Below are 12635 nucleotides of genomic sequence, written 5' to 3' on the forward strand. Positions count from 1 at the left end.
AGCCTCAGCAACTCAGTGAGACCCTGTCTCAAAATTTTAAATGAAAAGGGGAGGCAGAGGGTTGGGGATATAGCTTAGTTCTAATCCCCAGCACCAAAAAAGCGGGACTGGGGGACAGAGGGCGGGGAGGCCTGGGCATGTAGCTCAATGGTTAAGTGGCCCTGGATTCAATCCCCAATACCAAAAAAAAAAAAAAAAAAGAGTGTAGCAGGAAGAGCCTGCAGCAGCTGATGGATGCTTCAGGCTTATCAAATAATCACTGCAGGGACTGTGCTGGTGACAGAACTCACAAAGCCACATCCATCAGGTAGCATGAAAACAGGCAACTGAATCTACAAAACCTAAAAGAGACCCATATATAAATGGCAATAAATTAATGTCAGCTGTTTCTTAAATGTCAGAAATCACAATAAGCATCAGAGCTGGCTGAGATTAAGCTGGGTGGAATGCCTGTAATCCCAGTGCCTCAGGAGGCTGGAACAGGAGGAGGCAAGTTCCAGGCCAGCAAGGGTAACTTAGTGAGACCCTGTCTCAAAATAAAAATTAGTGAAGGGCTAGGGATGTGGTTCAGTGGCAGACACCCCTAAGTTCAATACCCAGTACCATTAAAAAAAAAAAAAAAAAAAAAGTAGGCCGAGACTTCTGCATAAAGCAGGAGAAACCAACAACTAGAGGGACCCAACAGTGGCTCGGCCCAGAGAATCCAGTCAGAGCCACTTGGTCAAGTACCTGCCCGTGGTCGTGTCCGCCCTGCCCTCGGTGACCAGGCTCTTTTCCTGCCCAGGGGCCAGGGTCACTGTGGATGTCGTGTCTGCTTTCGCTATGGTCACCTCTTTGGCCTTGGAGGTGTCCTCCCCACAGTGGGGACAATAGCTGGCATTGTTGACTCGAGAGGCACAGTCCTTGTGGAAACGATGAGAGATGCTGCTCTCGGGCTGACATTCCATGAAATTACCCTAAAGACAGGAAGACAAAAGTCACTCTTTGAAAAAACTGGAGCTAACATTCAGAAAAATAGCTCTACTGAAACAGGCAGATAGAGCAAGCAGGTGAACCAGGTAGGCCCTTAGTCCTGGCCCCATGCTGCTGAGAAGCAAGAATAGTGTATCTGCTTAGAGCACCCACATCTGCCAGCAACTTCCACAGAGAACAGAAGCCACAGAGGTCACCTCAGTGCCCCCAGCCCCCCAGTAACCATTGTTGTTCAGATTCTCTAGCCAAGCAAGAGACTTCATAAGAGATATGGTCCAGGAGGATTTCAGAGGGCCCAAGTTCTGCAGAGCAGACGGTACAAGAGTCTTGGGTCACAGAGTGAAGGAGACACTGCTGGCATTTCAGTGAGTACTGTGCAAACAAGCACCATGAGAATGGCCACTCTTGTAAAAAGCTAGATAAGAAGGGCTGGGGTTTTATCTCAGAGGTAGAGCGCTCGCCTAGCACGTGCAAGACCTCAGCACCACATAAAAAAAATAATTAATTAGTTTAAAAAAGGGATTGTGTCCAACTACACCTAAAAAATAAATATTAAAAAAACCAAACAAACAAACAAAACCGCTAGACAAGAAGATGTAGAGAAGCAGCTCTCCTTGGCAGAACAAAAAGGGTGCTGGAAGATAAGGTAGGATATAAGGTGTGGAATCCAAGCTAAGACCTGGAGTGGAAGCTCCTGGCCCGGTTCACAAAGGAGCAGCAGATATTTGCAGAAGCCTGAGGCTAGAGGCAAAGGCAAGTGCTGCCCACCAGGGCTCCATGGGGAACGGACCTATTCGGGGGGTCTCGGGCACTGGTGAGGAGATATCTGAGGGAGTCAATGAAGACAAGATCCTAGCCACAACAGGAAGGTGCAGGAGAGGGAGGAGATGTGTCTCCCATCTAACTCAGGAGTTCACAGTGCAGGGAGCAGAGGATGCCCCATAGGCAGGACTGGGCATGTCTAAGGGCATGTCTAACTGGGAGCAGTGGTGCACGCCTATAAACCCAGCAAGTGGGCTGGGGATGTGGCTCAAGCAGTAGCACGCTCGCGTGGCATGCGTGCGGCCCGGGTTCGATCCTCAGCACCACATACCAACAAAGATGTTGTGTCTGCCAATAACTAAAAAATTAAAAAAAAATTAAAAATTTTAAAAAAAATTCTCTCGGAAAAAAAAAAAAAATTCTTAAAAAAAAAACCCAGCAACTTAGGAAGCTGAGGCAGGAGGATCGCAAGTTCAAAGTCAGCCTCAGCAACTCGGTGAGACCCTGTCTCGCTGAAGACCTACTCAGGGTGGGCCCCAGACTTGGGACAAGTCACTGGGATGAGTTTCTAGAGGACATGAAAGGCCCACCAGGTGGGCTGGGCTCTTACAGCTGTGCAGAAGTAGCCGCAGCCAGGACAGCATTGGTGCTTCACCATGCGGCCCCGATGGTCCTCACACAGCACCAAGAGTGGCGCCTTGTTGGACGGTCTCATCAACTCATACTTGACCACGCTGTTTGTGCACCGGCCCAACTGCAATCAGACAAGACCAGGGGTTAGTGACAGAGTTGTGAAAAAACAGCGTCCCCACCTGCCAGGCCCTGGCAAGTGCCTGATACAGAGGTGGTGTTCAGCAAGTGAGAGCTGACTAAAGAAGCCATGGGCAGTGCAAGTCAGGTCTCGACTGGGAACACACATAGCAGCACTCGCTGCACACCTGCCAGCACTGGGAACCTAAGAAAGGAAGTCTCGTTTTCTGCACCACCTGTGGAAGGCAGCAGCCAAAGGACCACACTGAGGGGACCAGCAGCTTCACTCAAACAGAAATTAGGACATTATCGGGGTGAGAGGAGAGAAGGATGGCACAGATCATTATGGTGAGCTGTAGGAAAAGAAACGACATGACCAACTCCTGAGTAGACCAGACCAGTGGGAGGAGCCTACACAACAGGGTCAGAGCCGAGGTGTGAGATAGCAGGAAGAAATGTCCTCTGGTCTGCCTGAGGGGTGTGGGCCCTGGAGGTCCTGAAAGGCTGGACTCAGGGACAATCCTAGAGGAAAGCAAAGGCAACTCTGAGGTGAGGACACCTGAAAGACTATGTGCTGCCAGGCACCAGACAGCAGGTGGCTATTTGCCACCCAGACAAAGGGTGCTGCTGGTTAACGTGTAAAGCTCTTTGAGAGCCAATAAGAAAGTAAAAATAGCCAAACAAAAGAAACAGTGGCAATCCACAAACTACTACAAGTGCTCCCAAAACAAATGAGACAATGTTCGAATATCCTGGTGATCAAAGAAATGTGACATAACAGCCTCCAGCATTCTTTCACTCTGCCGGACATCACCAGGTCTTTCAACCTGTCTCCAGATACAAGCTTGCAACAACAGAAGAGCAGGAACAACACAGGTCTGTCCACAGGGGCAGCACATTCCCAGGTGGTACACATGACTTGCCAGACCAGCAAGGGGCTTCACCCAGAATTGTGTAAGCATCACTAGGGAGGTGTTTTGTTTTGTTAAGATAGTATAGGCATTACCCCATATGCATTCAACAAAAAATGGAAGGGGAAGAAGCAGGGCCTATACATCCTAAAAAAGCCATCCACTCCCTGACAACACCAAATGACCCGCTCTGAGGCCTGGTCAAGACCTGCTAGGGCAGACTGTTCACACCTGCCGATTTGGAAAACTATTTGCAATACATTAAAGGAAAAAGCAAGTCATTTGGAAAAAGAAACTTGATGTGGTATATACACAATCAAGTCTGGAAGGACACACAAAAATAGTTAAGAACCTCAATTCTGGAGTCAGAGGCAAATTTATACTTCCTTCTTTGTGCATGTCTGAAGTTTTATAATAAGCACAACTTATTCATAGTCATAAAAATGATAAAATGCATGATTCTGCCCGGCTGCTGAAATGAGTGAGTTGGGGTAGAGGGTCCTGCTGACTTGGCAGAATGCAAACAGGGTGGTGTTTTAGAAAGAGGACTTCAAAGGAATGACAGTGGAACCTGGTCAGGGATGGAAAACAGAGGTACAAAAGAAAAAGTAGGTGAGCAAGGCAGGGGCACATCAGCACTCAAAGCAGCCCCAGAAGGCTCCCCAGGAATGTGTGGTAGAGCAGCAGCACAAGGCAAGCACTGGGAAGGATGGAAAACAACTGGGCAATCAGGCACTGAGTTGGCAAAACAGACTCAAACCTGCCTGCCTCTGGGCAAGAACAAGGGCAGACAGAATCCTGGGACTGAAGGCCTGGCACCCCCCTACAGGGAGAGAACACCAGGCACCCAGGCCTCAACACACCTGCCGTCACCCAGGCCTTCCTGCAGCTGTAGAGGGCTTCACTGTTTCACTAAACATTCTGTTCAAAAGTTTCAAGAACACAGAGCAAAGAACAATGGACCCCACAAGGGCAGTACCTAATTTCAAGAATCACTAACATACTCTGCTCTCATCTGAGCTGCATCCCCATGACACTTCTGGTCAGGAAAACATGGGCTGGTGCATTCATGGGAGAAATCAAACCATTTTGGTCTTAAATAATTCAGATGTACTGCTAATAAGCCATATTTAACATAACCTTAAGGCCATCTTCACACCCCAAAACAGCAGTAGTGAAATCCTCAGAGCAGTGAGACCCAGGTTCAAAGGCTTTCACACTGGTCCATCAAGACACACATGCTGAGCACAGGGCACCTGCTGGTCTCCTATCCTCTGCAGGGTTGCCTCTCCTTTGCTTCCTCTCCTGCTATTCACCTGTTGAAGAACCTGGGCCGATTCTGGACAGCTACTCCCACAGGCTCTCTTCCTCAGGGTCCTCTCCATCCTCTAAGCCCCTGAAGCCTGGCAGTGGGGTCCAGGCCACCTCCAGGCCAAGGTGAAAGCCTGAGTCTGCCTTGGACTCCACTGGCTTACAGCGACTTGCCTAGCAGCACAGCCAGGTATGTCCAGAGGCAAGAACCTTCCTCCTGTACCACGGCCCAAGCAGGTGCAACCAGGTGCAGCAAGGGCAGGAAAGCCCTGGATAGTGTACCTAGCATCTAGGCTCCTCGAAGAGATGGCACCATGCAGCACAGGGCTCGCCCCAGCAAGCTGAGGAAAGATGAAGGCTGAGGTCAACAGCCAAAACCTGGACAAGGTGGCACAGACGTGGTGCTGAGGGGGCTTGTGTACAAGAGGCACTGGCACACCCTCAATACAGAGATGACATCTACTCTGGGGTTGGAATAAGAGGGCAAACTGTCCACTACATGAGACAGAACATTCTGAGAATGCAAAGTTTCAAAACATTCTCTCCCAAGTACTCTCTCAAGAAGGGACTCAAGATAATGCCACTAAGACAAGAGGGAGCCAGACATGTGTGCCCCCGCAGGAGAGAGATGAGATGCGTCTGAAGAGACCCACAAAGACACCAACCCCCATCAGTTAGAGGTGAGTACACAGCAAGTACATAAAAAACAAAAAATGGAACCCATGGTATTCTTAACTCTGAGGGGAGATGTACTTTAAGTGGTTCCAGAAAGGAAATGGAATTAGGCATCCCACCTGCTCTGCTGTGAACACTTCAGCATCCCAGGTGCTGCTAAACCAGATCACAGACAGCCCAGACTGAGGCAGGCACGGAGCATAGCAGAAGGGGGACCGAGGCAGTGCCACATGGGAAGGCAAGGAACAAGAGGAGAAAGCACGTCTTCCGGTAGGGGGAAAACACTAGGAGAAACCAGGAGACCAGAGGTTGTCTGGGGGCATGCCTTAAACGCACTGCCATTCTGAGACAGACACCAGAGTCGCCCTGCTTCCCCCACCCCCACCCTACCCACCATGCAAAGGGCAACGGCCATCTCTGTGGTCAGAAGGCAGTGGTCATTCTGGGGGAAGTGTGAGGAGGTTCAGAACAGATGCACTTCTCTGTCCTAAAAGTTGAAGAGGCAAAGATGCTTCCAGCCAGGGTGCCGACAGCTCTGCCTGATGCCATTCTCCTAGGACAGGCAGTGTCCGAACTCCCCAGAGAGCCTGGGGCCACCCAAAGAACTAAAAGTGGGGCTACCCTCCAGGTGGGGGCTGACCATGAGTCCCAGCTTTCCAGCAGAAAACACGGAAAGAAGTGACGCAGGTCACAACTCACTGATGTCCCAGTTGGGTTGCCAAAGGCCAACATAGCTGCAAAGGGACAAAGTCCAAGGGCCACAGTCCTGGAAACCAGCACTCAATGGTGCTCACAGGTAAGGGGCAGGCACAGGCCAGAAGATGCCTCCTTGACATGGGGAAGACGGTGAGCTCAAGGTAAAATATAAATCCACAGGACTATCTGCCAGCACAGCACCCAACTCAATAAGGTGACTCTGGACTAGTGATCCTCTATGGGGGCAATCTTGCACACCAAAACTCCCAGCAACATTTGGCAATTTGTGGGGACATTTGTGATTATAACTAGGGAAAGTAACTACACCTGATAGATGGAGACCAGAGATGCTGTTAAACATTCAACATCCAACAGGAAGCACCTCCCCATGACAAAGAATTATTTGACCCAAAAGATCAGCAATGCTAAAGTTTGAACCCACTGTCAAGAGAAGAAACAACAATCATCAAAGAAAGATTTGGGGGACCCAAATGCTGGATTTCAGCCTGGGAATCTAAAAGAAGCCAATGTAAATGAAATAAATACATAATAACAAAGAGTTCAATACAGTCAACTGAGTATCCCCAATCTCAACCCCAAATGCTCCAAAATACAAAACTTTTTGAGCACCAATAACTCTTTTGACTTCCACCATGTGCAAATTATGCTTCCACACACCTGAGTGAAAAAAAGTCGAGAGAGAGGAGTTATACAAGAGGATCAGCTTCTGGCCAATGCTGAGATAGACTTACCACCAAAGAAGATCAACACCTTTCACGGAAGACAACTAACCTGGGCAACTTATTGTGACCTCATTTCAAAATCAAAACTGAAAAGGTCTGGGGATGTATGTAGCTCAGTGATAGGTTGCCCCAGGTTCAATCTCTAGTACCACTAAAATAAATAAAGAAAAAACAATAAACTTATCATATTAATATAAAGAACACATTTTAATATAAAACTGTTTCCTGAAGCATTGTTTAAAAATTTATTTTGAAGGGCCCAGGACAAAACTCAGGGCCTTGCACATGCTAAGGAGATGCTTTACCACACACACTCTGCCCTCCCAAACATCACAAATTTGTAATGAATATCACTGTCTTCTATTATTTGCAAAATTCTTTAATATCTAGTTTAATAAAAGATGAGGGATTCTTGGGCTGGGGATGTGGCTCAAGCGGTAGCACGCTCGCCTGGCATGCGTGCGGCCCGGGTTCGATCCTTAGCACCACATACAAACAAAGATGTTGTGTCTGCCGAAAACTAAAAAAAAATAAATATTAAAATTCTCTCTCTCTCTTAAAAAAAAAAAAAAAAAAAAAAAAAGATGAGGGATTCTCATATCTGCTTCTGCAGTCACAGAGCAGATAATTGTGGATAATCTTTCCATAAGTGATGGTTTCTTAAGGATCTATTGCAACATGGAATTTCTCCATGACCAATGCACTTCTAGTTGCTCACACTTGGAACCAATCTTTTACCCTGCATGATTGAATGACACTGGAAGTTGCTGAGGACGTAGCTCAGTGGCAGAGCATCCCTGGATTTGATCCCAACACGGGGGTGGGGGGGTGGGGGATGGAATGGGGGGACACAGTACAACACACAAGACAAGACATATAGCCTCTTAGGTGTCATCAAGGAAAACAGTTCTGACCTCACAGAACCTGCCCCATCAACAGGAAGAGGATCCAATATGGGTCAACGTGGGGCTATCTGAACTTCAACAATAACACAAAGAATTACACCCATCAAACATTACTAAATTCATGAGTTCATAATGATGTTGCAAAAGGAAGAACTGGTCAACTTTAGAAGCTGATAGAAAACAATTCAGTACCTCGAGGACTGGCAAACAAAAGGCCTGTCTTGCTTCTGGGAGGTGCTGCTGGATAAAGAGGCAGCAGAGACATTTCAGCCAATAAATGCAAGATAACCCACAGATTCAGGAGAGCACCATTCTGAAACCTCCCATACATCAAAAACACAGGCATCAGGCATCAACAGCTGCTAACACCAGAGAAAGGGAGACAAGCAACTATGTGGGGCCTGGTCTTGGGCCAATACCTCCATGGTCATGCAAAGGGATTGAGCTAAACCTGTTCCATCTCCTAATCAAGCTGCAGTTTTGCCAAAAAATACAGAGGGACCTACTGAACTGTGATCTGAGTGTGGGATTCACAGGTCCAGAAGGCAGGAACCTTGAGGGTCTGACAGCCTGGGTGGGTGGGGAGAGAGTCAAGTTCTATTTCTTGACCTTGATTTTGATGGTGCTTCCAGAACTCACCTGAGATGCACTGGCTAAGCCCGACATTTGCTTTGTGGTTTTCTAGATCTAATTTTACATCAAACGCAGAAAAGACCATAAGTTCATAAGATGCTAAAGGGAGAAGGGAGGGGCGGCAAACCAAGCCCACTGCACACCACCAGAGGCTGTCGGAGCCCTGTGCCTTACTCTTGAGAAGAAAGACGTAGCCAGGCATCCTGCCCATCTGGTATGAAACTAGCCTAGCAGACGAGGGAAAAGTGGGCTGTACTAAAGACTTCCCATAGCAGGACAATGAAGGAAAATCCGCAGTTCTGATGGTGAAGGCAGAAGCAAGCGAGGGCCTGGGCTGAGCCACATCACCTTCTCACTGTAGAAAGCTCCTCTTACAATGCAGTTAAGGGCTCTGAAGAGTTCAAGCATGACAAAAACGTGGCAAGTTGCGCCTGTGAGGAGCGGCGGGTGAGAGCTGCAGAGCCGCCACAGCCTGGGAGAAGCCAACAAGCGCTGGTCTCTTCCTCTGGCAAGACACAGACTAAGAACTTGGAGGAGGACACTAACCAAAAGAAGGCCAGCTCTGGCACCAGGACATGTTTGTGATATCCTCCCTAACCCAGGGGTTTTCATGTGGTTCCAGGCCAGAAGCATCAGCAGAAACAGCACCTTTCTAGAGAAGCGAGATCAGCCAGAAGCGAGAACCAGCCAGATCCATGGACCAGGAACTTTGGCTATGTGCAGAGGAGTCAGGAAAGGGCCACCAAGTGAGTTTCCAACAGCTCAGCCAATGCTGGCCCCTCACAACATGGGGCAACACTGGCTGGCCTCTGAACAGGCCCACTCCTGCTGCTCTTTCCCTGGAGCCAGGGACCTGGACAGGGGGCTGCCTGGCCTCTGTGCCCTGATCTGTGAGCACAAGGAGATCGCAGGCCCTACACATGGAATAGCTCAGGCAGAATCCTGCATAGAGACATGCTATGAGCTGCTTTGCTATCAACACTTCATTCGTTTCTAAAACTTACAGCTAAGACTCAAAACTTCAGCCAATGAGAGAAGCTCCAAAGAGGAGGGCTAGAAGACAGGACCAAGGCACCATGTCTAACCTCATCCATCCCCTAGAAGGCATAGGCCTGGGACGGGGGACCTCTCCTGGCCTCATGCCAACAAGCTCTCTGCTCAGCCCTTCCCCACAGCTACCCACTGCTAAGTGGCTCCACGGGCTGAAAGAAATCTTGCCAAACAGCTGTGGAGAAATTCTCAGAAAAGGCATTCCCTCTCCGCACTGCCTGTTCTTCCTCTTCTCTTCTGGACGGAGCAAGGGAGAAAGCGGCAGTGAAACCCTCTCAGTGTCTGAGTCATAGATGGCAGGGGGGAAGTAACTCAATTTCACAAAACTGTTTGTCTTAACCTGTCTTGCCAGGAGCCACCATCCTGGGCAGGAGGATATCCTGCTGGTGTGACTCTCCTGCCTCCACCTGCTCACTTATGAAATCACAGCACAGCAGGAAAGAACCCCCCACACAAAGGCCCAAAAGAAGCCACTTTTATTCAGTGCACCTACCAACCCCCTTTTTAACAAACTCTGGGCCTGCATGGTCCTGTACTAACTCCCAGGATCTACTAGAGAGGTTTCAAACCTCGCTTCCCAATGTCACCAACTGGGAGCCACAATCTGGAATTTAATGGGAGCTCTGTGCTTTCTGGGGCATGACAGACCAACATTGCTTTGTAGTGAAAATAAACTTGCTTACTTGGTGGTCCACACTTTCAGTAGCCATGCACTGGTTGTTGGCCAGGGTGGTGATCTCACGGCTCTTGGGGGTCTCCATCCGGCAGCTGCAGAGAGGCACTTCCTGGAGGCCGTCTGTCTCGAGCACATCCGGACCGCTAGCCAGCCCTAAGTCACATAGACACATGTCAGCCAGGGCAACCCTGACTTTCCAGGGGCTGTCCAGAGAGCAGCTCATCTTCACAGGACCTCACGCATGGGAGCAGAAGCAGCATGGCTCACAGCAGTGCTCTCAGCAGGAAGTGCAGGAGGCCCCTTGACACCCACCCCCGAATAGCACCAGGAGCCACCTGTGCCTCTCCCACTGCCTGCCACCTGCCAGGTCCCAAGAAAAATGTGTCAATCCATGTTCTTGGGCCCATGCCCATGGTCAACAGGAGAGGCTGCATCATCATCAGCCACTCCCAAATCTTTTGGTTTCCACACAAAGAAACATCCACTACATGTTGAGACCTTGTGTTCCTCACTTGGTTTTAAAAATACCACCACAAAAAATTAAATTTGGAAGCCTTCAATAATGATTTAGTTATCACATAGAATATTATTCACCTACCACCATAGTCCAAAGAGCCCATTTATTAGCTGAAGAAAGAAAGAATTGGGGAAAACGAGGAAATAAACTAAATGACAATCAGGGCAAAGAAGGCTGCTAATGGCAACAGCACTTATCACTAATAGAGAAGAGGCTGATGTGGAGTGGTTCCTGCCTCCCCTGGCCAGGGGCAGGGTAGCCTAGAAAGCAGAAACTGGCCCCTCTGAAAGAGGAAGGGCAGAGGGTGGAAGCTGCCAGGAAGACCCTCAAGTCTGGCTAGCAGTTGCAGGGTTGGTTGCTTCCAATGGGATCCAGCCACCCAGCCTGTCCCGTCTTGTGAGACAGTTAAAGCTGAAATTAGAAGGTGGGCCAATGTTTCAAACACTATTCCCTTTATTAAAAATAATTAACTCTTGTACTCATGACTAAAAATAACTGTCAAAGTGAATGAAAATGAAGACCTGGCCCAAGGAATCCCTGAGGGGACAGAGCCACCTGGGCCTTGACAGCGTGCAGACATAATGAAACTGGGCTGTGTCTTCTGAACTTCTGTACTGCAGAAAAATGAAGCTCCAGCTCCACTGGTCAGAAACCAAAACCAAGGGCTGCACAAGTGGCTTGCCAGAAGGACAGAGTAAATAACTCAACCTGGCACTCCCTCTGCAGAGCCCTGAGCCCCTCCCTCTTCAGAGCTGCCAGACTCCACTATTCAAACGAGCTCTTCAGAAGTGTGTTCTTGCCTCAGTTTCCCTCCAGCAGTACCATGTTGAGTAGAGGATGCGCCTTCCCCCATGAAGCTGCTCACTATCTCTGGTTCTTACTAGTAATCAATCTGATTTGGTGGCAGCCAGGAGGGAGTTTAGGCCCCTGCGCAGGGTCCATAAATGAGAAACAGCCTACACCACAGGTCTCTGAGAAGAAAGGAGATCAGGACACATCACCTCCTGCTGCCTGGTTCCCAGCTCAGCCTCTGGATCACCCACGCCCAAAAGATCAGGAAATGTGAGACAAGGCTCAAGTTGGATTCACTGTATGTTTAAAACCTTAAGCACCTTTGAGATGATCCTGACCAGCAACATGGCTTTAAAAATGAGGAAACAGGCAAAATGCACGAAGAAGCGTCTGGATAACTGTCCTCTGACCATGCTGTGCCCGCATGGCTGAGGCGGCTGAGGTGAGACGAAGAAGCACAGGTCATGCCTGACATGTTCTTGGGCTTGGGAGTACACTCCAATCCCAACAGTAAGGACTGCAGGCATTCAAGAGAAAGCAGATGTGGCTCCCAGCCCTCCCACTGAGCTTCGCTCTGGTTATCTGCTAAGGTCATAAGCCACCCGACTCACCTCAACACACTTGAGAGCAAAGAGGATGAGAAAAGAAGCCAATGACTACAGAGATTTCTGACCTCAAAACAAAGATTCTCTCCTGAATGGCCTCCTGCTCCCACTGGCCAGCTCCTGAGGCCTCCTGACCTGCCTGAGACCTGGCTCTGCCACCACTCAGGTGTCCCTACTCCACACTAAAGCATGAGAACCATGAGCAACACTGCTTGTCTCTTCAAGGTGTTGCTCTCTGGACCAAAGGTATAGGAAACAGGTGTTTTATTTTGTTGCAGGACACTCCTAATGATGTTAGCTTAGTGCCAGCCAGAGGGCAGGCTCCAGCCACTGGTTTCAAAGATCATCATAGCACATTATTCAAAGTCAGGTCACCCATGTATCCTGAGACACGGCCAGGGTTGAAGGGCATCTTTTCTTTAGGGATTCTGCAAAGAAACGTGTCTGGCTCAGGGTAGAGAACACTGCTAGACTCCTCGCAACCTGATCTTGAATGAGGCGTCAGCTACTTTATTCTAAGAGGGCTCCCATGCTCTATGACTCTTGAGTGCTGAGGGTGACCTGGCAAACAAATTCTGAACATCTGCCAGTCCACCTTTAAGGGATGCATTTAATCACATTTTCTATTAAAATCCAG

At 48.9% G+C, this 12635-nt stretch overlaps 1 protein-coding gene across 6 annotated transcripts in view; it reads right to left on the reverse strand.

The window, feature by feature from the left end:
* The window catches only part of Ehmt1 (euchromatic histone lysine methyltransferase 1), a 151723-nt gene that overhangs the window by 41629 nt on the left and 97459 nt on the right, over positions 1-12635 (reverse strand). For all 6 annotated transcript variants that reach the window (XM_058585878.1, XM_058585877.1, XM_046465677.2 and 3 more), the window contains 3 exons: positions 10092-10237; positions 2345-2488; positions 730-956 (listed from right to left, as the gene is read on the reverse strand). In XM_058585878.1, the coding sequence (XP_058441861.1) occupies positions 730-956; positions 2345-2488; positions 10092-10237 (517 nt within the window). The remainder of the gene's footprint in view (positions 1-729; positions 957-2344; positions 2489-10091; positions 10238-12635) is intronic.

Source organism: Marmota monax, unplaced genomic scaffold, assembly GCF_021218885.2.
Source record: "Marmota monax isolate L192 unplaced genomic scaffold, Marmota_monax_Labrador192_F-V1.1 WCK01_AAM20220418_F8-fsc00167, whole genome shotgun sequence".
In the NCBI taxonomy this organism is placed as follows: Eukaryota; Metazoa; Chordata; class Mammalia; order Rodentia; family Sciuridae; genus Marmota; species Marmota monax.